This window comes from Stegostoma tigrinum, chromosome 30, assembly GCF_030684315.1.
Source record: "Stegostoma tigrinum isolate sSteTig4 chromosome 30, sSteTig4.hap1, whole genome shotgun sequence".
NCBI lineage: Eukaryota > Metazoa > Chordata > Chondrichthyes > Orectolobiformes > Stegostomatidae > Stegostoma > Stegostoma tigrinum.
Window position 1 is genome coordinate 1,285,136 of NC_081383.1, and position 23,557 is coordinate 1,308,692.

The window sequence follows — 23,557 nt, forward strand, 5'->3', positions numbered from 1 at the left end:
AAGAGCGATTTAACAGAGGTGCAATAATTATGAATGGAGCGAATGGAGTCAGGAGAAAGTGATTGCGGGGACAGAGAAGCTTCAATATAGAGAAGGGGACAGAAATAAGAAAAGTGGCAAAAGAAGCAGACATGGAAAGTAGAAGATAATGGTTGTGACGAGTGACTGTGATGTGGAAGGTGCTACCTGAAAGCAGTTTCAAGATCAACTATTCAAACTGGATTTGCAGAAATATTGGACAATTAAATATTTGTAACGGGCTGGGGGTAGGTTGGGGGGGGGGAGGAGGGAGAGGCGCAACATGAAGCAGTTGAGTTGGAGACTTATTTAGCGGCGCTTTTAAAGAGCCAGCATAGATATGATGGGGAGAATGGCCTGTTCCTGTCCACAATAAGTGAATGACCAGAGAGTCAAGCTAACAGAAAGTGAGAGACCAGCTTGTTTGAAGCAAACTGCCTGTTACTATCTCAGATTTTAGGTTGGACAGTTCTGCAGTTGTGCTCAAACCCAAAGGGAGGAAACTCTCCTCTGTATCATCTATTTCAGGGCTAGAGGGTGCATTTTCGAGGTGAAATGTAAAGATTTAGAAAAGCAATTTGAAGGGCAATTTGTTTTACACAGAATAGTTCATGCATGCACTGAACTTTCAGCGTAAGTGGTGGATGTGGGAACAGTTACAATGTTTAAAAATATTTGGATAAGTACATGAATAATAAACGTTTAGAGGGATATGGGCCAAGCACAGGCAGGTGAGACTAGTTTAATTTGGGATTATGGTCGGCATGGAGTGGTTGGACTGAAGATTCTGTTTCCACGCTGTATGACTCAGTGACTCTGACGATCTGTAATAATTCAACACTATTCTTCCATCCACTAAAACCAAGTTTGAAAACACCCCAAATCTCAACACAGCAACCTGAGAACTAAGTCTGTTTTAGAAGCTTGGAACTAAAAAGCTGGTCTCAGTAAAACTGATCATGACGCTGTCAGGTCATTGCTAAAAATCCCATCATGTTTACTACCATCTTAATAGGAAGGGGAATCTACTAACTCCTTATTAAACTGAGCCTTTATGTGACTCCTGTCCCATACCAGTGTTGCTGACTCTTAAATGCCATCTGAACTGATCAAACCAGACCCATGATTATATCAAACCTATGGGAGAGATATCTGCAGCAGTTGCCTTTGGCTAATTTGGATGGATAATAGAGAACAAAAGGGAATAGTTTTACATTTCCCAGTGGTACAGGGTGTAGTGAAAATGGATGCAAACATCTGTACCATGCACGCTGTACAAAGAGGTGGGTCCCCCCCTGTGTGGGAGAGCAGGTAATAGCTGGCCAATCCATCCTGGGGTCAGTGTGCTTTGCAACACCCACTCTCCCTCAGTGGTCCAATGGTAATGTTTTCTCAGAAGCTGCCACTGCAGTGACTCACCTTGCAGTAGGTAATCAGTAGCCTCACTCTCCACCTCCGTAAACAGCTGCTTTGTCTTCTGCAAGTACTTTAGCACAAAGACATTCGGAGCAAAATGGATCATGTTCTGCTCACCACACCCAAAGGGAAGGCGGAGGAGGTTGTCCAGATTATTCAGTGTTGGACCCATCACATCACCTAAAAATATAGCAAAATGCACCATGGTCAGACACACAGATGTTAAATTTACAACTGAGAATTGAGATGAAGTAAAAGAGTAGCAACTGCTTGGCTAATCTTCAAGATTTACAAATATGTGATGGAAATGTATGAGCAGTGACCTCACCAGTCTGTCAAATAGATGTTCAGGGTGGCATCTTTTTATAAGCTGATGTATGTTAGTTAGTTTAAAACTGAATCCCTTGTTGCTAACTTATACTGTTATTATTGTACCAGGTTAAATAATGTGATGTTGAGGAAATCAATGTTTACCTTGCATGTTAGAGATAACAAGGTGTAGAGCTGGATGAACACAGCAGGCCAAGCAGCATCTTAGAAGGAGGAAAGCTGACATTTTGGGCTTTCCTGGTCCTAAGATGCTGTTTGGCCTGCTGTGTTCATCCAGCTCTACACCTCATTATCTCAGATTCTCCAGCATCGACAGTTCCTACAATCTCCGTAACAAGGTTAATTATTTATCTTCCTTCGGTAAATGTCAGTTGTGTTTTATTCTGTGACCTGTATTAAGTCCCATTTGTCCAGTGCTCAAAGACCATTCAGACTGTAGCCTGTGCTGTGTTCTGCTTGTACCTATCATGGAGGCAGTCGCTCTCTCAGACCCAGGGACGACATTATGAGGCACTCCGAGAGTGAAGGCTTCGTTGTGGTTTTCATCCGATTCCTCCTTCCTCCAGATTTTGAATTCTCCCACTGAGCCCCATCCAGTTGAGAAGCCGATGTAATTTATCTCCAGGAGTCTGGTGACCGCCCACTCCACAATCAGGGACTGGTTTGATGGTGTCACACCGTGTCCCACCTGGGAACAACACATTGGGAAAAGTGTTACCTTCAGATGACCTGAACTGGGTTAAACCAAAGCAACTCCAGTTAAAACATGATCAACTAATGTCAACAAAATAAAACTTTTAAAAATAAAATTCAGCTTTTTTTTTTAACAGATTTCAACATGAGTACTCAAGAACTGTGGACAAGTGGAGTTTGTGTCCTGAGGAAGCAGACAGTTAGCAGAAAGGTGAAGGCGCATGCAAGGTCAGCAAGGTTCAAAGGATCCCTCTGTATATTGTCTTACTAACCTGGACAATGCCAGTCTTCCAAGAAACCCAGAAGTTTCGGAACTCATCCCAGGAGAGGATGTGAGGAGTATTTGCACTGACCACTGGCTCACCCATCTTGCTCACTGCAATCCATGTCCTCATGTTTTGCCGTCCTCCAATCACAATCTCAATCATTTCTGCCGTGTCGCGAGGTCCCGTTGACAAGGCAAAGTGAGCATCATTGTGTGCCTTCACAGCTACATCAAAGTGCACCATCTTGGCTGGTTTCTGAATGTATTGGTACTCATACTTGTTTGGAGTGGAAATGTGAATCTTTTCTGAGAAGACAAACAAAGTAACTGTGGCCAGTTCTGAGCACCGCACTTTCGGTAGGATGCACAGGGGAGTAACCAGAACAGTGATGAGAAATTTTAGTTACACAGAGAAACAGGAGATGCTGAGATTGTTCTCCGAACAGCAGAGAACGTAAAAAGAGATTTAATCAATCTGTTCAAAATCACAGGACGATTCTGAATGATGAAACAAGAAGAAATGGTTACCAGTGGCTGGGGGGGTTCATGACCAGAAGGGGAACAGATTGAAGGTGATTTTCAAAACAGCCCTAGGATGATGAGGAATTGGTTTTTAAAAACACTGTTTTAATTTGGAATGTGAATTGGCGGAGTGTCATGAACTTTCAAAAGGGAATTGAGCAACTATATGAAAGGGAAAGATTTGCAAATTAGGATTAAAGTTATGTGAGTGGGATTAATTGAACAGGTCTTTCAAAACGCCAGTAAAGGCAAGAAATGTTAGAAATTCTTTGAAGAGGTAACCAACAAGTTAGATTACATCCACTGGTTCTCCTTTATCCATTTGGATTTCCAAAAGGCCTTGGGCAAGGTGCTGCACAGAGGCCGCTTAATAAGATGAGCACATGGTGTTAGGGACAAGGTACTGCCATGGATAAAGGGTTGGCTGACACCAGGAGACAGAATGGGAATAAAGGAGTCTTTTCTGGGATGGCGGCCAATGACAGATCCTGTTCCCTGCATCGGAGACCGTTAATCCTGAAAACAGTGTTACCTACCCAGGATAACAAAGTGTGGAGCTGGATGAACACAGCAGGCCAAGCAGCATCTCAGAGATGAAGGGTCTAGGCCCGGAATGTCAGCTTTTGTGCTCCTAAGATGCTGCTTGGCTTGCTGTGTTCATCCAGCTTCACACTTTGTTATCCTGGGTAGGTAACACTGTTTTCAGGATTAACGGTCTCCAATGCAGAGAACAGGATCTGTCATCTACACAATACTGCAGTGGTCTACAAGATCTGCAATAATCTTGAGCCTGTTGGACAATTGGAAGGGAAGGGAAGAGGTTCCCTTTGGCTCATGAATTTTACAATATCTGAGGAACTGAAGCTCCTCCCAGGCTATGAAACCCAGGGCCAATTTGGATGGTGCCTTTACCAGGTTACCGAAGGCCGGCCAGTCTTGTGATTCAGATTCTTATTGTTTAGTATTTAGAGTCTCTCAGCTCCGACAGAGGCTATTCAGCACTCATAGACAATTGACTATATGACATAGGAGCAGAATTAGGCCATTCGGCCCATCAACTGTATTCTGCTATGTTTCTCAACCTCATTCTCCTACCATCTCCCTGTAATCCTTGATCCCTCACCCATCAAGAACCTGTCTATCTCCATCTTAAGTACACTCAATGACTTGGCCTCCACAGCTCTGTGTGACACTGCATTCCACAGATTCACCACCATTTGGCTGAAGAAATTCCCCCCATCTCAGTTCTGAAGGGCCGTTCCTTCACCCTGAGGCTGTGTCCTTCTATCCTGCTATCTCCAACTAGTGGAAACATCTTCTCTATGTCCACTGTATCCAGGCTGCTCAGTATTCTGTAAGTTTCAATTAGAATCCCCCTTATCCTTGTCAACTCCATCGAGTACAAAACCCAGTGTCCTCAACCACTCCTCAAATGACAAGACCCTCATTCCCGGCATCATTCTTGTAAACCCCTTTTGGACCTCTCCAACACCATCATCAGATGAAGGGTCTAGGCTTGAAATGTCAGCTTTTGTGCTCCTAAGATGCTGCTTGGCCTGCTGTGTTCATCCAGCTCCACACTTTGTTATCTTGGATTCTACAGCATCTGCAGTTCCCATTATTACCTACCCAGGATTAAGGATGTGGCCCCAGGGCTGGAGAGGAACTCAGAGTAGGAGGGGAATGATCCCGTTCTTGTGGTCCACGTGGGCATAGTCTTGGACATCTTACTTAAGGAGGGATACACATGCAATGGATGCAGTTCAGAGAAAGTTCACTTGGCTGATTCCTCGGATGAAGCGGTTTACCTAGTTGGAAGCAGGTTAAACCAGTGAGTTTAAAAGAATAAAAGATTATTGGAACAGAAGATGCTGAAGGAGCTGATAAGCTAGATGTTGACATGTTCCCCCTTATGGGGGAGCCCGGACAAAAGGCACAGTTTCAGAATAAGGGCTTAGTCTCTGTTTTAAGATGGAGATGAAGAGGAATATTTTCTGAAGGTGATTAATCAACAGTGGGTGGGTGTGGGAGGGCGCAGTTTAGACCGATCATTGATCACCAAGTGACTTGAGGGTTGTAGGTGACAAAGAGGGAAGGAAAGGGCATATTGATCAACAACGATCTTAATGAATGGAGGAGATGGCTCCATGGGTAAAATGGCTGGCTAGATGTGTTGAACATCCCCATGCTACTGCAAAGTGCTGACATTTGAAGGGAATGCCAACTGAAGGCAAAGTCTATATTATTGTGACAGATTTATGACTGAAGAATGACTTGGATTTCTCCTCCTCCTTCAGTTCTCTGCCTGCGGACAGGTCCTAGCCCCAGCACTGAGACCTCCGTCACTGGCGGAGCAAGGAGGCTGATCCCCAAACACCCTACAGGCTGGAACAAGGATCAAATCCTGTCCACAGTGCTAACCAACCAATGAGCTGAAATGCCCTCATCCAGTAATCTGAGTTACAGTGACTACACACAGTGACATATTGCAGCCCAGAGATATCAATAGCAGTGGGAGAGGTGTTAATCTCCTGTCACATGACGAGGGAGTTTGTCCACTTTTACTGGCTACAGCTGACCTGTGTTGGAAGGATTTGCAAGTTAACATTCAACCTGTTCGGCCATGTTGTAAATGCACTTTATTTCTCAGGCTAGTGGCAACAACTATAAGGTAGTTACCAGGAAATGCAACAGGGAATTCATAAGGAAGTTGAAGAGTGACATAAGTGAACGGCAGTGCGGGACGGGGCGGGGGAGGGGGGCGCAGAGAGAGAGAGAGAGAGAGAGACAGAGAGAGAGAGAGAGAGACAGAGAGAGAGAGAGAGACAGAGAGGGATGGAGAGGTGTGAATAGTATCAATGTATTTAAGGGGAAGCTGGATAAATGTATGATGGAGAAAGATTAGAATATGGTGACAGGGTAAGAAGAAATGGTTTGTGTGGAGCATAAACATCAACATGGAGCAGTTGGTGTCAACATCCTGTCCCTGTGCCATCCTTAAAGGAGATAAGCATTCCAAGTAATCACAGAGGGGTGGGGTCTACAGTGTGATCAAAAGAGGCAGATTTCAGCAGGAGAGGTCAAGGAGCTTTGAGACGGAATTTCAGAAACTGAGGCCAATGTTTTGATTACTGCTACCCCCATTGCCCTGCTCCAATCTTCTGAAAAACTTGGCATGTCCCAGGGAGGAAGTTCCAGAACACATGGCCATGACTTGACCCTCAACTAACTGGTCAGCTGGAGACCTTCCTTATGTTCTTTGTGGGATACTGCTGTACGCAAATTGGCTGATGTGTTTTTCACATTTTGCAATAGTCAGTATCCTCCAAACATACTTCTTTGGCTGTGTAGTGATTTGTGTTGTCCCACAGCCATGAAAGGGTGTTACAGAAATGCAGATCTTGATTTCTAGTCTCAATGGCTCAATGCCCATTTACACTTCGCAACTAAAATGCATCTGGGTGAAAAGCAATTAACGCAAACAGAGAATATTGTAAAATAGTAATTTGAAACAGCAATAAGAAAAGTATAAAATGATGTGTACATGTCTCAGCATTTGGAATGATGGCTGTGGTCACTGGTTATAAGCAGCTACATTCCACACTCCAACCCCCATCTGCTCATCGATTTCATAGAGTTTACATACCGTTGGGGCAGAAGAAGATGCTGTAGGTGTACTCCCTGGGCAATCCTTCAGGCTGAGGAACAGAGAGAAAATGAGAGAGGACAAAGAAGGAACATAATATGAAGCCACACCATTGATTCCTAGGTCACCAATTTATTCTTCACATTACTGGCACAACCACAGTCATTTATTTTCTGCTGACTTTACAGAAAAGTTCTAAGGTCTTTTGCTGAGGGTAGGGCAGCCCAAAACTACAGAGCATAGGTTTAATGTGAGAGGGAAAAGATTTAGAAGGGACTTAAGGGGAAATTTTTTTCACGCAGAGGGTGGTGCATGTATGGAATGAACTGCCAGAGGAAGTGGTAGAGGCTGATACAATTACAGCATTTAAAAGGCATTGGTATGGGTACATGAATAGGAAGGATTTAGAAGGATATAGGCCAAATGCTGGCAAATTGGACTAGATTAATTTAGGATATCTAGTTGGCATGGACAAGTCAGACAGAAAGATTTGTTTCAGTGCTGTACAGCTCAGCGACTCTGTGACAAGAGTAAATTCTCCTGCATCTTAGAACATTTCTAGTTACAACAGCAGAGTCCCATTTGAAAGGGACCAAGCATCATAGCAACAGAGTACTCTGCAATACACTAGACAATCAAACTCTCCCGGCTTCATAAAAACAGTAACAACTCTCAGTGTGATTATTGGCTGAACATTAAATATGTCGTCTCACTCACCTCCACCAGTACTTGTCTCTTCACATAGTCCATACCATCTGGGCTCCTTCTGTCTACGTAGATCTCCTCCAGGTACTTGCTACTCTTCAGGCTCTGTAGTCCTCCCTCACAGCAGCTGCTCTCACTGTAAGCAAACGCTTTGGCTGTGAACATGAAGTGACAGCCCTGTGAACGTGTTCTGACACAAGCTCATACAGAACACAATGACAACACTGAGACAGGCCATTCTGAGCTGACGTTTTCCACACAAGGTCTCTCTCCTTTCTATTCTTTTTCTCCCATCAGTTTATAAAGCTTCCCCCTAAATGTATCTGCACTCTTTATGTTATTCATCTTAATCATGCTCTGCTGGAGCAAATTCTACATTCTCGACACTCTCTAAGGAAAAGAGTTTCTCCTGTACTCACAATCAGATTTATTAGTTACTGTTTCATATCTGTCACCCAGCTTTAAATTCTTATATCAGTGGAAATATCTTTTCTACATCTAACCTATCAAAGAGGAATAACCTTTGGGAGTTGATGCCTGATGGTGAGCCTATGTTGAGCTCAATGCCCTTTGTTGAGGTGAGTGTTAGGCATTATCTCATGGAAGGGCAGGAGGGGGAAGCGGGGAATGAGTGTTGGCCCCAAGGTGTGGCAACATCTTTCTTGTCGGCCCCTTTATAGGGTATCCTCGTTTCCCTTCCCCTTCACGAGGAATGTCTGAATTTATTTCTGCACGTTATAAATTGGACGTGTCTTTTTTCGACAAGCAACTTTTGACAAACCAGACCAGAATTTGTTTCCAAGAGACTGGAAGCATCGTGCTCCTATCCCGGCCGCTGCAACATCGCATTCATCATCCTCCACCCCAACCCCAAGTCCTTGTACTTACACCCAACCCAAGACCCTGCACTCACCTCTGACCCCAGGGCCTCAAACTTACATCTGACCTCATACTCAACCCCTCGATCTTGCACCCAAACACCCCCAACAGCTCTGACTTTGCACTTACTGTTACCTCATATTCATCCAAAACCCCTCTCCCAGCCTTGCACTCATCCCTGACTCCCCAACCTCTCACTCACCCGATTCTGCACTTGCCCCTCCCACCCCCAAATGCCCCATTTCCCTGGAACATATCTACAAGGGTGGGCTTTGCTGTCAGCCCTCACCTGTGATGTTGGCGGGGCCCAGTTCACTGAACGATAGGACAATGGACGTCAGTTTCATGTCTTCAGAGCTAATGCACATTTTCCGAGTTAGGTGTCGCTTCCCCTGGTGGCCAATGAACTTGATTCCTTTAGGAACAGTGATCTTAACGTGAACCTGGAAGCGGTTGGTGTGATATTAACGATCAACATTATCAGAAGCATACACAAAGACACACAGCTCATTCCATACCACAAGAACCAGGGGCCATTCAGTGTGTTGAGCCTGTCACTGCATTACAATGGATCATGGGCAATCATTTCTTCAACTTCATTTCCCTAACTTTACTCCTTTTGCCTGAATCCCTTTATCCAAAGTTAAAACCCATCAACCTCAGTCACTAATGAGGAAGTTTTGAGGAAGGGTCACCGGACCTGAAATGTTAACTCTGATTTTTCTTCACAGGTGCTGCCAGACCTGCTGAGCTTTCCTTGCAACTTCTGTTTTTATTTCCCCAGCCACTTTGTTTGTTTGAGGTGAGGGGAGAAAACTTCCTTTTGTGTGAGGAAGTGCATTTTGTTCTTTTATTCATTCATTCATGGAGATGAGAGTGTCACTGGGCTGGTCCAGCATTATTTGCTCATCCATAATTGCCCAGAGGACAGTTAAGGGTCAACCACATTGCTGTGGGTCTGGAGTCACATGTGGGCCAGACCAGGTAAGGATGGCAGTTTCCTTCCCTCAAGGACATTAGTGAACCAGATGGTTTTTTATGACAAACAACCAGCCACCCCAGCAATCTCTCTGATACTGGCTTCCCTGGGTGTCCATGGCTCCGCCGCCACCACCACCAACCGCGCGTGCGCACGCGCGCACACACACACACACACACACACACACACACACACACACACACACACACAGGGTCTCTGCATCAGTGCCAACCTCTTACACACAGCAGACTTCCCCATACCTCGGCACAGCTTGGAAGGTAGTTGTAAACAATCACTGGGATCTTGGTTTGTTCCCCACGGATTACATGATATGGCAGAGTGAAATCCACAAAGAAAGGTTTGAATGTGCGGAGCTCCGTGGGTTTAGCAAGTCCAAGGCCACTGTCCTGTGAGAGGCTGACTGCCTCAGTTACCCAGGTGGTGATGGAGTCTGGGATCTCCACATGTAAGCGAGCTTCTCCAGTAGTGTCACTGTCAATAGGAGGCAAAGGGAATGGATCGATGATTACTCATCAACCTCACTCACTATCAGCTGTCAGTTCACATCACCTACAAACTCTCATCAGCTCTGTCACTGAGCTATAAGAGGTTTCACACAACAAAGTCAGCACATATAAGAAGCAGCGAGTAATCCTATTCATGGTCACAGTGATTGCATTGGACTTCTCTTCAGGAATGGCTGCAGAGAAAAAGAAAAACCAGGATCTCTACAAAGGCTCTCCTCATCTTGGAATGTCTACAATGGTTTACAGCCCACGGGGTACTTTTGAAGCATAGCCACCCCTCAAAGCAGAAAAATAAATCTTTAGGAACAGTTAGAGAACACTAGCTAACTGAAAGGCAGAGACTATACAGAGTGCACAGAGTGATAGGCAATGCGAGATGCCTGTACTGAACAATATATCATTCAAGAAGTTAACATATCGCAAGTGAAGTAATTAAATAAGGCAGCATTTCTTACAAAGGCCGTTACTGTAAGGGGTTGTGGGACAAGAACAAGAATATCCTACTGAAAATATATAGAGTTTTGTAATGAGAGGTGATCTCATTCAAACATCGCAGACAAAGGTGATGAGCCCTCAGTCCCAAAGCTCTCAGAATTTGCAGAGTCAGGGACAGTCTCAGGATGGGAGACATGGTGAGGTATCCGCCGGAGAATGAAGAGGAACTTCTTCCTTGGGAAGGTTGTGAAACTTAGTAACTCTCAACCCCACACAGCTGTGGGTGCTCAGATTGAAGGCTCAGATCGATCTAAGGGTTTTGCACTCCCAGATTTGGAGAAGCGAATGGCCATACCCAAGGCCTCCCCCGTCCCCACAGAAAGCTCTGGCTACTACTGCTTGAAGATTTCAATTTTTTGCAGCCTATAATATTAACTGGGTGGAGCTTTGATATTTTCTCAAGCCCACAGACAGTTCCTGCATGCAGTTTTAAGTGATGAGAGGTTTAATTGTCATGGTGCCTGGTTATTGGAAGGGGTTGGTGGGGGCTGTGTTCCATGCAGCCCCACCACCCTGACACTGGACAAAGGCCTTTCTGATACAGAATTACAGAAACTGATCACAGCAGCCATACCTGATGTTGAGGCAATGCCAGATCCAGGTTTCTGGAAAGAAAGTTCTTTTCCTCTTCTCAACTCTGAGTAGAAAAGAAAACAGAGCAAGGGTTTGAGAGAAACAGCCTGTCAGTGAGCAGCAAACTGGATAACACTGAAGTCAACAATGAAATCTTTCTCAGCCCCTAGGTACCTGCAGCATGAACATCCAAATGGTTCCAATCCCGACTTCACCAATAACACGATGGGCCCAGAACGCTCACCGTTCATTCCAAATCCCAGAGCCAGAAAGTCAGGGTTTTAAGCCCACGCCAGGAAATTCAACACAAAACCAAGGCAGTTATCACATCGTAAGTGCTGATGGAGCATCGCCCTGTTCAATGGTCAATGCTGAGGGAGTGCTGCACTACTGGAGGGTCAGTGCTGAGGGAGGGCCGCACTGTCAGAGGGTCAGTGCTGAAGGAGGGCCGCACTGTCAGAGGGTCAGTGCTGAAGGAGGGCCGCACTGTCAGAGGGTCAGTGCTGAGGGAGGGCCGCACTGTCAGAGGGTCAGCGCTGATGGAGTGTTGCACTGTCAGAGGGTCAGCGCTGAGGGAGTGCCGCACTGTCAGAGGGTCAGCGCTGAGGGAGTGCCGCACTGTCAGAGGGTCAGTGCTGAGGGAGTGTTGCACTGTCAGAGGGTCAGCGCTGATGGAGTGTTGCACTGTCAGAGGGTCAGCGCTGAGGGAGTGCCGCACTGTCAGAGGGTCAGTGCTGAGGGAGTGTTGCACTGTCAGAGGGTCAGTGCTGAAGGAGGGCCGCACTGTCAGAGGGTCAGTGCTGAGGGAGGGCCGCACTGTCAGAGGGTCAGTGCTGAGGGAGGGCCGCACTGTCAGAGGGTCAGTGCTGAGGGAGTGTTGCACTGTCAGAGGGTCAGCGCTGATGGAGTGTTGCACTGTCAGAGGGTCAGCGCTGAGGGAGTGCCGCACTGTCAGAGGGTCAGCGCTGAAGGAGCACCACTCTGACAGACTGGCCCTGTTTTAATTAAATGTTAATGTAAGGGGCATAATATTGCAACAGTCAGATAATTCGATAAGTGAGCAGAAACAGAATCCTATTCATTCCATTGCATTTGGTTCCCGCTCTTTCTCACTGTTGTTGAACCGGTCCCATCTCCCTAAGTCCAGCAGCATTTCCTTGTAAATTATATACAGTTTCCTACAGCTCCTTGAAGGGGAGGCGATGGCCAAGTGTTATTATCACTGGACTGTTAATCCAGAGACCCAGATAATGTTCTGGGGAACATGGTTTCAAATCCCGCCACAGCAGATGGTGGAATTTGAATTCAGTAAATATCTGGAATTAAGAATCCAATGATGACCAGGAGGCCACTGTTGATTGTCAGGTAAAACCCACCCATCTGGTTCACTAATGCCCTTTAGGGAAGGAAATTGCCATCTTTGCTGGGTCTGGCCTACATGTGACTCCAGACCCAATGCAATGTGGTTGAGGCCTAATAGCCCTCTAGGCTATTAGGAATGGGTAATAAACACCGTCATCCCGTGAATGAATAAATCAGAAAAAAAACTCCCAGAAGCAGTTTCACTGTCTAATCAGTAACACTGTCATTGAGGAGGTTCAGTCTCACCTGAACTGGCCAGCATCTTACTGAATGTTAGTGGAGATCTCACAGTTTTACCACGAACAGTCAGGTGTCAGAGGAAACAGAGAGATTGCAGAGTGAGGAACGAGGTCTCTCCTACCTGGGTACAATCCTCGGGTTCAGTGCTGCCATGAAGGTGCCTGTGTGAGGCTGGAATGCTGCCACTGCCTCATCTGTGTACATGCCTCCATTCTGTCTGTGGTTCAGGCTTACAATGTCCGTCATCACCACAAGGCCCGTTTCCTAAGCAACCAATAAAGTACAGGTGGGTCAGAGAATAGTCCCTAGTTCACCAGCCTTGCTCCTAATCAACACTGACCGTTTGACAGAACATGGGGGTACAGAATCCATTCACGTGACACGGATAGAACGTGAGATGTCAGACTGGAACTGAGTTGTGTGCGCTTTTTTGTGGGTGGGGAGGTGGGTGGGACAGCTGGGATTCTGTGTTCAACCTCCTTCCCTGTGACCACGCCCACCCCACACTGTTCAACTTTCATCTCCATTAGTGTGTGGATGAAGGACATTCCTCGGGCTGTACAGAGGACAGCGATCAGAGGGAAGTGATCAACAAGATGTGGCCATCTGGAGCAAATTCAGATGCAGGGTAAGTGTCAGAGTGCGAGCAGCAATGCGAGTGACCAATAAACGGGCCACACTTGCTACACTCGGATCACAGTCCAGTCTGACCAGTCAGTGCAGACAGAGTTCATCACAGCTCAGACAGCATTCACAAAGTGGACGATGGAGCTTCTCAGTAAGAGTCAAAGTATGTGTGTGGGACCCCGTACCCAGTGAGAGGCAGTGTGTGTGTGGGACCCCGTACCCCCAGTCAGTGTGTGTGTGGGACCCCGTACCCCCAGTCAGTGTGTGTGTGTGTGTGTGTGTGTGTGTGTGTGTGTGTGTGTGTGTGTGTGTGTGTGTGTGTGTGTGTGTGTGTAGATTGGTGCTTACACTGAAGGCAAAATGGGCGTCCTTGGTGATATCCCAGTGCCATGGGAAAACCGAGGATCTCCTCCTCCGTCGTCGTGACGATAGCCCAGGCCACCAGAAATGACCGTCATCCTTTGGAATTCCAAACGCGTCTGAAACATCATAACTGGCCAACTCCTGAAATATCTGAAGAATGATCAGATAAGAGTGAAAGGTCAGCTTAAAGCCTAGTTTTTTGAAGGGGGTGGAGGAGGGATACACAAACAATGGCATTGCCAGGCACAGGGAAGGACAGGAAGTAGTGACACTCTGTGTCCATGTCTATCCCTTAATATTGCAGCTGTCTCCCTCTGGGAGACATTGAAACCTTCTGTGGATAGTTGTACCTCAAGAGGCTCTGATGTGACTATTGTCTGCACCATTTAATCTAAGTTGTACACGCACTGGCTCTTTGTGATTAACTGAGGACAAATTGCACAGAATAAGCTTGAATTGTTAATTTATTTTTTGTTTTAACCTTATTTTCCTGATTAACCTGTTCAGAGATGTTATTACACATCTCTGGAGTAAGTGGGACTTGAACCTGGGCCTCTCAGTCCACGGTTAGTGACACTACCACAGTGCCATAACAGGGCCCCAGAATGAGCCTGAATTTCCCTAAGTGTAGTATTTAAAGGTTGATCTGATTGAGGGAATTGAAATGATTAAAGCAGTTGAGACGGTCATTGGAGAGAAATGATTCCCTTTGATGGAAACGAAGGAGAGGAGTCCTGAACAACAGAAGAAACTTCAAATTCAAGCCACTCTATTCAAGGGTGATGTCTGAGAGCATTTCCTCACACAGACGGCAGTGGAAATCTGAAACTCTCTTGTCAAATAGCTGCGGAGGTTAGGGATCAACCGAAAATTTCAAAATGGAGATGAATGGATCTTTGCTGGGGAAGCAGGGATTAAGTGTTAGGGTATGGAACTGAAGCAGGTAGATGGGAGTTAAGATGCAGATTACCTCTGATCTAATTTAACAGTAGAAGAATCAAGAAACAGGATCAGGGAAAATGCCAAAGCTTTTCATACATAAAAGAAGCGAGAGGATAGCTAGGAAAATGTTACGTCCAGTCAAGGACAAAGGAGGGAATTTTGTGTGGACCCAGAGGATGTGGGTGAGAGCCTTACTAAGTACTTTGTCTCAGCATTCACAAAGGAGAAAGACAGAGTGGATGGTGAGCCTTGAGAGGAGTACATTGATATTCTGGGACACGTCAATATAAAAAAGGTGGCATGGGGTGTATTAGAAAACATTAAGGTAGACAAGTTCCCAGGACCTAATAGGATCTAACAGAATGCCGAGGGAGGTAGGTGAGAGAATTGCTGGGACCTTGTACAAAATCTTTGTATCCTCTTTACTCACAGGAGAGGGCTCTGAGGACTGGAGAACAGTCAATGTTGTTCCTTTTTTAAAGAATGGCAACAGAGATAATCCAGGAAATTATAAGCTGGTGAGTTTTATGTCAGTGGTTCTGAAATTATTGGAGAAGATTCTTAGGGACAGGATTTATTCACATTTGGAAAATGATGGACTTATTAGCAATGGGCAGCATAGCTTTGTGCAGGGAAGGTTGTTGTCTCACTAATTTGATTGAGTTTTTTGAGCAAATGACAAAGATGATTGATGACAACAGGGCAATAGATGCTGTCTATATGGACTTTAGCAAGGCCTTTGACAAGGTTCCTCATGGCAGGTTGATACAAGAGGTGAAATCACATGAGATCCACAGTAAGCAGGTAACATGGAATCAAAACTGGCTTAGTCATAGAAAACAGTGTAGTGCAGGAAGGGTGTTTTTCTGACTGGAGATCTGTGACCAGTGGTATTCAGCAGGGATCAGTGCTTGGACCACTGTTGTTTGCAGATGACACAAAGATTGGGGGAGCTGTGGGTAGTGAGGAGGATTGCGAGAAGATACTGCAGGATACAGCTAGGCTGGAGGCCTGGGCAGAGAAATGGCAGATGAAGTTTAATCCAGGCAAATGTGAGGCAATGCATTTTGGGAGATCTAATGCAGGAGTGAAGTATACAGCAAATGGCAGAATCCTCTGAAGAATCAAAATACAGAGGGATCTAGGTGAACAGGCCCACAGTTCCATGAAAGTGGTAACACAAGTGGATGAGGTAGTCAAGAAGGTGTATAGTATGTTTGCCGTCATCTGTTGGGACATAGGGTATAAAAGTTGACAAGTCATGTTGCAGCTGTATCGAACGCTAGCTTGGCATGTTTGGAATATAGCGTACAGTTCTGGTCACCACACTAACAGAAGGATGGAGGCTTTGGAGAAGGTACAGAAACAGTTTGCCAGGGTGTTGCCTGTTTTGGATGGTATCGGTTATGAGAAGAGTTTGGAAAAACTTGGTTTGTTTTCACTTGAACATTGGAAGCTGAGGGGTGACCTGATTGAGGATTACAAAATTATAAGGGGCATGGATAGAATGGACAGTCTGAGTCTTTTTCCCAGAGTAGAAATCTCAATTACTGGGGACAAAGGTTTAAGGTAAAAGGAATAAGTTCAAAGGAGATGTGAGAGGCAAGTACTTTACATAGAGCAATGTAAGTGCCTGGAATGTACTGCAGAGGAGGTGGTGGAGACAGATATAATAACAACATTTGAGAGGCATTGTGATAAGACACATGAATAGACAGGGAAAAGAGGGAGACAGACGTGCAGAGGCAAAAGATTTTTAGTTTAGAAAGGGGCCATGTGTGGGCACGGGCTTGGTTCCTGTGCTGTACTGTTCTTTATTCTGTGAGCTGAATGGCCTCCTCCAGTTGTGTTACAGTCAGTGCAGTTTTGAAACATCTGTCAAAAACGAACAAAATTTGATACCTTCTCAGTGGTGAGCTGGAAGCCTGGCTTTAACAAATACACACTCTTGTCCACTGTCGCAATGCAAACACAGGACCGTGGCTCCCCTTTCACTGCAACACTGACAAGGTCACCGGGCACTGTCTTGTTGGCAGAAAGTGAGATCAATACCTAGACATTCAACAAAATAAAGGAAGATGTGAATCTTTCACATAAGATGCTTTCCTAGACCAATTGGTTTTGCTTCCCAGTTGAAGCTATCCTAAATTACACCAGATACATTTTACTCATCTCCCTGCACACTCACGGATGTAACTGGCTCTGACATCTGCAATGACTCAATTTTTAAAATTCTCATCCTTACACTCTCAAATCTCTTCGTGGCCTTACACCTCCTTACCTCTGTTGTCTCCTCCAGCTCTACAACTCTTTGCGATCTTTGCACATCTCAAATTCCAGTTCTTTAGCATGGCTGATCTGCGATATTGTCTAATCAACCTGTTCACACATGTTATTGCAAACTTGAGCTTTGAAGGGGGACTTGAACATGGATCACTGGCTCAGAGATATGGGCATTACCACTGCACTAGAAGACAACAACCCCCCACCCCCAACCATCATTTCAATCACTTGCCATTAACAGCTGTCAGCCTTCAGCATCTTGAGCTCCAGGGTTCCTTCCTTTAACTTTCTGCTTCTCTTTCTTCCTAATAGGCATCCTCCTTAATACTGACATGTGACCAAACTTTTGGTCACCTCTCCTGACATTTCATGTGGCTCAGTGTCAGATTCTGTTTCATGAAGCCCCAATCAAGCATCTTGGGACAGTTTACTGGTGAAAATTGCTAAGTGAATCGAAGTTGTTGTCCAGTAATTGTTATGCACTCACCTTATTCTGATAGGACGATTGGATTGGGATTTGGATACTGTCAGTGATGCCCTCGCCATTCTCCCGGACATAATAGACAAGCAGCCGAGTGAGAGGCAACATGTCGTGTGTGACAGTGAACCGTAGGGACGTGCGGCATATATCCACCTCACTGGCTGAAGACTTGGACTGATCTGAGAAGAATGCAGCGGTTTCAGCTCATTTTAACTCCCACATTTGCTGATGTTCTTCAAATATCACAGAATCACACATCCCGGGATGAGGCCATTCACCATCATGCCTGTGTTGGCGCTCTGAAGACCAATCCAATTAGTCTCCCGCCATATCCTTTCCAAGTCCTTCTCCAATTCACTTTCAGAAGTTATTTCTGAATCTGCCTCCCCCATCCTTTTGTACATTGCGTTCCAAATCTCAACAAATCGCTGCATGAATGAATAAATAAATAACCTTAACCTTAACCCTATCAACTCCTTTCCCCAACTGGTTCAGTTACCAATTACCTTAAACTGGTCTCCCGCTAGTTACAGATTATCCTCATTTACCCTTCTTTAAAATTTGTTTTTCCCTGTTCAGAGACATTATTACACACTTCAGGATGGTTTTCTCATGTTATTAATTAAAAGAAAAATTAAACAGCACTATCCCCTGGACTAAAATTTACTCTATATTTTCCTAATCTACCTGTCCACACATGTTATGACACAGCTCTGGAGCAGGTTGGACTCAAACCCAGGAATTCTGGCCCAGAGGTAGGGACATTACCACTTTGCCACAAGCTCCGTTCATTTACACTTTTTATCTGAGTCAACCACATTGCTGTGGGTCTGGAGTCACATGTAGTCCACACCAGGTAAGGATGGCAGTTTCCTTCCCTAAAGGACATTAGTGAACCCAATGGGTTTTTCATTCATTTGCTGGAACACTGGCCTCTGGATCACCAGCCTAATGAGATGACCGCTACACCTCTATCTCACCATCTAGAAGTATTTGCAATCAACCTGTTCAGAGATATTAGGACATCCCTTTACAGTAGGTTGCACTTAAACCTAGACCTCCTGGCTCAGAGATAAGGATATTACACTGCACCAGAAGGGCCCTACTCATTTATTTTATCAAGATTCTTTGTGGTTGTGAACAGCTGCTGTAAATCTCTCCTTAACTTTCACTGCTTTAAGAGGAACAATCCTCTTACCCCATCCTCTCTGCTTCAGGAGGAGGTTAAACCCTCTGCCACATCTCACTAGCTTCACCATGCTACATCAACACAAACTCACCAATCCACTTTCTCAAGGGAGCTAATAAAGGAACATCTATAATTCTGGATGACCTTAACCTGCATACAGATTGGGCAAATCAAATTAGTAACAATACCATAGAGGAGAAATTTCTGGGGAGTATAGGGACGGTTTTTTAGACCAATATGTTGAAGAATCAAGTACAGAATAAACCGTCCTAGATTGTGAATTGTGTAATGAGAAAGAAATAATTAACAATGAAGTGCTGAGAGGCCCCTTGAGGAACAGTGACCATAATACGAATGAATTCCTCAGTTATGGAAGGGAAAATAGAGGATGACTAAGCTTGCGGTGAATATTAGAAACTGAACCTAAAAGTTTCTATAAGTATGTCAAGAGAAAAAGATTGGTGAAGACACTTGTAGTGCCTTAGTCGGAAACAGGTGTATTTATAATGTCTGACCAACTATGTATATGCTTTTAGTTCTGTGTTCACAAAGGAAGACACAAATAACATACAGAAATGTTAGGGAACACATGACTTACAGCGAGGGAGGAATAGAAGGAAATCAGTATTAGTAGTGAAATGTTGTTGGAAAATTAACGGGATTGAAGGCTGATTAATCCCTAGGTTTGACAATCTACACCCCAGAGCACAAAGGAAGCCACCCTGGATATAGTGGATGCATTAGTGATCATCTTCCAAGATTCTATAGACTCTGGAATGTTTCCTAAAAACTGGAGGGTAGCTAATGTAACTCAACTTTTGAAAAAGGAGAGGTAGAAAGAAAACCAGGAATTAGCTGATATCAGCAGTGGGGAAAATGCTAGAGCCTATTTTAGAAGATTAATGGCTGAGCATTTGGAAAACAGTGGCAAGATCAGAGAGTTAGCATGGTTTTACAAAAAGGAAATCATTCTTGACACATCTACTGCCATGGTCAAAGGATGTAACTAGCAGAGTTAATGAGGGGGACCCAATGAGGTTTATCAGAATTTTAGAAATTAAAGCACATAGGGCTGGGGACAAAAATTGTTGGAAAACTCAGCATCTCTGGGCAAAATTAATGTTTTGAGTCCAGTGACTTCACCAGAACTGTTTTGTGATTAGGAATAGTGTATTCAGATGGATAGAAAACTTGCTGGCAGACAGGAAACAAACAGTAGGAATAAACATGTAGTTTTCCAAATGGCAGGCACTAACTAATGGGATCCAAAGGAATCAGTGCTAGGATTCCAGTCACTCTCAATCTATATTAATGATGTAAGCTAATGGAGCTAAATGTAACATCCCCAAGTCTGCAACAACACAAAGTTGGGTGGGAGGGTAAGCTCTGAGGAAGATGCAGAAGAATTTGGATAAGCTGAGTATGCAAATGCAGAATAATATGGATAAATGAGAGGTTATCCACTTTAGGATCAAAAAACAGGAAAGCAGACCTTAACTGAATGGCTACAGATTGAGAGAGCAGAATGTGGAATGAGACCCGGATGTCCTTATACATCAATCACTGAAGGTAAGCATGCAAATGCGGTTCAGGGTAAAGGCAGCAAATGGTAAGCTGGCCTGTATGGTGAAAGGATTTGAGTACAGGTGCAGGAATGTCTCACTGTAATTATACAGGGCCTTGATGAGATCACACCTGGAATGGGGTGCAGTTTTAATCTCCTTACCTGAGGTAAGAGGCTCTTGATACAGGGGGAGTGCAGCCAGGACTTACCAGACAGATTTCTGGACTGATGTATGAGGGGAGGCTAATTCGGTTAAGGTTAATTTTCCTGGCCTTCAGAAAAATTACAGAAGGAATCTCAGAAGCCAATAAAAAAAATCCTAAAAAGACTAGATACTGTAGATGCCAGAAGGACATTGCTGATGGCAGGGGAATTCATAACCAAGATCACAGTCTAAGGATAAGGGGTAAACCAGTTAGAATTGAGATGAGGAGAAATTTCTTCACCCAGAGTGGTGACCCTGTGGAACTCTCTGAGGCAGAAAGCAGTCGAGACTAAAACATTTTATGATTTCAATAAAGATTTAGGAATAGCACTTGGGGCTAAAGGGATCAACGGGGGTAAAAGAGAAACAGGCTGTTGAGTTTTGGATAAATATCATGATCATAATGAATGCGGAGAAGGCTTGGAGGGCTGAATGGACTATTCCCGCTCCTATTTTCTATGTTTCTAAAGGCCATGAACAGCTGGTTCATTAAATTGACAATGCAAGGCCACATAATGCAGGGTGCAATCACCCAGCTTGGGAAATCCAGGAAATTATAACATCTGCCTCTGACCAAGGGCTCAATAACCAATGAAATGCAACTTTCAATTCCCCTCTACCTCTGTCCTGCTGCTTCTCTCACTCTCTGCTTTCCTGCTATCTGCTCTCCACTAACCCTTCCTCCCTTTAACTCACAGCTCTGTGCAGATTGCTTCTTCTTGTCGAAGGTGACTGTAGCTCTCTTGCTCCGTTGCCGAGTGACACTCGCCAGTTGCCTTCCTGTTTTCACAATATTCCCCCGTGATGCAAACTCATAGTGTAATGTGAAGTCACAGGAGCAGGTGGATTTCAGGGGAATTTCAACTTCCTCCCCGACCTGGAAACATCAAAGCACAACGAGATTTCTGTCCAATTTTATCTAAGACAAGCAGGTCTAAGCTGACAAACTAGTCACTGCTATGGACCCCACCTGGGGGCGGGGGGGCTGCGCTGCGTTATCACAGAGGACAGAAGGGTCAAGAGTCCAGCTCTGGTTTGGGCTCTGCTTGTTGGTCAATCTGGAGCAGTAAAGATTACTCATTGCCTCAATAAAGAAGAATCCGAGTCGGAGAACCCAGCACAGATCAGATTCCAGTTAATAAGCATTAGGTGAGTTAGGATCAGAACAATTGTAGTGGAGGAAATGAATCCAGTGACTTTTATTAATATGCTGCAGACTGTATAATTTCAACATTTGTAGATGATACAAAACTCAATCATAGTAAACAATGAGGAGGACATTAACAAACTGCAGAGCAGGGAAATAGGCTGATGTAGCAGGTGAAATTTGGCAGGAAGAATGAGGCAATGTAAACTAAGTTAGATGATTTTAAAGCGGGTCACAAGCAGAACCACCTTGAAGGGAGATGGTGGTATAATGGTAATGTAACTGGACTAGCAGTCCAGAGACTCTGGGAACACATTTGAATTCCACCATGGCAGATGGTGAAATCTGAATTCAGTAAATAAGTTTGGAAAAAGAAGTCAGTCTCAATAATGATGGCTGTGGGATTGCTGTATTCACAGATTGTTGTTAAAAACCCAACAGGTGCACCAATACCCTTCAGGGAGAGAAACCTGCTATCCTTACCTGGTCTGGCCTCCAAGAGAATCCAGACCCACAGCAATTTGGTTGACTCTTAACTACCCTCTGAAGTAGTCTGAGCAAACCACTCAGATCAAGGGGCAATTTAGGATGGGCAATAACTGCTGACCCAGCGAACAATACTCACATCCCATTTTTAAATAATATTAATATTGTAGAAAAATCTCAAAAATGGCAGAACAAACTGAAAAGGCTCTTACTTAAAAATATTGGATAATTGGGTTTATTACTAGAAGCATTGGGTACCAAAATCAGGAGGTCACGTTAAAGATAACAAAGTGTGAAGCTGGATGAACACAGCAGGCCAAGCAGCATCCTGTGTTCATCCAGCTTCACACTTTGTTATCTTGGATTCTGCAGCATCTGCACCCATTATCTCAGGTCACGTTAAATGTTGGTTTACATTAACATTACAGGATTGTATTAAACTGTAGGAACCATACTTTAGGAAGGATGTCCAGAGCCTGGAGATAATGCAGATGGTTAAGAGTGAACAAGCTGGGATGTTCTCCCTGTAACAGAGGCTGAGCAGGAAATTTGATTGAGGTGTTCAAAATCATGGCAGGTTTTGATCGAGTAAATCAGGAGGAAATGTTTTCCGTGGCGAGAGGGTCAGTAAGCAGAGAGACACAGATAGAAGGTGATTGGTGAAACAACTAGAGGGGGAGATGGGAAAAATTGTTTTAAGCAGCGAGATATTGTAATCTGAATGAGCAGTAGAAGCAGATTCAACTGGAACTTTTAGACAAGAATTGGAGAAATGTGAGAAAAGGAACAAAATCTGCAAAGTGCAGGGAAAAGAACAGGGCAAGTGGGATGCACTGGATAATGTTTCAAAGATATGATGGCTGAACGATCTCCTTGTCCGCCATGAGATTCTTTTATTCAAATCAGGTCTGGGGTGTTTGTTTAACCTGCACTCTTTCATTCTCATTTCTGATTACCTGAAGTGACCAACAGACCGACTGCTTCAGAAACTGCTTTCCCCTCAGTTTCCCAGCACAGAGCATTCCAGCAAAATGGAACTCCCAATCACACGGGGATTCATGTGAAATCCCAATCACATGTGGATTAATTACTTACTCGGAGAGCTGTGTCAGGCCCTTGAAGCTGAATATGGCACTTGCTTGGTGAGTACCAGCTGCTAATGGAGAGATAACTGGGAAGATACTGGTCTCCAGCTGGTGTCCCATTTATAGCGGTCACTTTAGTCTGAGAAAGATGAAAAATGATCATTGAGAGTGAAAACATCTCAATACATTCAGCAATTTAAATGAGCAATTTATCATTACACATTTATACATTGACTGGATCCCGGATCACTCTCCTCGACACCATGAGGGTCAAATGGGGTAAATATTGGGCAGGAAGAAAAAACATGGAACACACACATGCTGCTCCTCTCACCTCCATGCTACAGAATAATTTAGCATGGCTAATCCACCAGACCGGCACATCTTTGGACTGTGGGAGGAAACCCACGCAGACACGGGGAGAATGTGTAAACAGTCACCTGAGGGTGGAATCGAACCCAGGTCCCTCGCACTATGGTCCCTTCAGCTAACCACTGAATCACTGCGCCTCCCTAGATTTTTGCAAGTGTGTACG

At 44.6% G+C, this 23,557-nt stretch overlaps 1 protein-coding gene across 1 annotated transcript in view; it reads right to left on the reverse strand.

Annotated features, from left to right (window-relative positions):
- cpamd8 (C3 and PZP like alpha-2-macroglobulin domain containing 8) overlaps nt 1-23,557 on the reverse strand; it is a 160,153-nt gene that overhangs the window by 51,678 nt on the left and 84,918 nt on the right. The window contains exons 13-26 of the mRNA XM_048560038.2: nt 23,033-23,161; nt 21,001-21,181; nt 17,353-17,525; nt 16,485-16,634; nt 13,626-13,790; nt 12,772-12,914; nt 11,050-11,112; nt 9,714-9,945; nt 8,764-8,917; nt 7,608-7,750; nt 6,891-6,942; nt 2,730-3,028; nt 2,227-2,452; nt 1,438-1,614 (exon numbers count right to left, since the gene is read on the reverse strand). Of these exons, the coding sequence (XP_048415995.1) occupies nt 1,438-1,614; nt 2,227-2,452; nt 2,730-3,028; nt 6,891-6,942; nt 7,608-7,750; nt 8,764-8,917; nt 9,714-9,945; nt 11,050-11,112; nt 12,772-12,914; nt 13,626-13,790; nt 16,485-16,634; nt 17,353-17,525; nt 21,001-21,181; nt 23,033-23,161 (2,287 nt within the window). The remainder of the gene's footprint in view (nt 1-1,437; nt 1,615-2,226; nt 2,453-2,729; nt 3,029-6,890; nt 6,943-7,607; nt 7,751-8,763; nt 8,918-9,713; nt 9,946-11,049; nt 11,113-12,771; nt 12,915-13,625; nt 13,791-16,484; nt 16,635-17,352; nt 17,526-21,000; nt 21,182-23,032; nt 23,162-23,557) is intronic.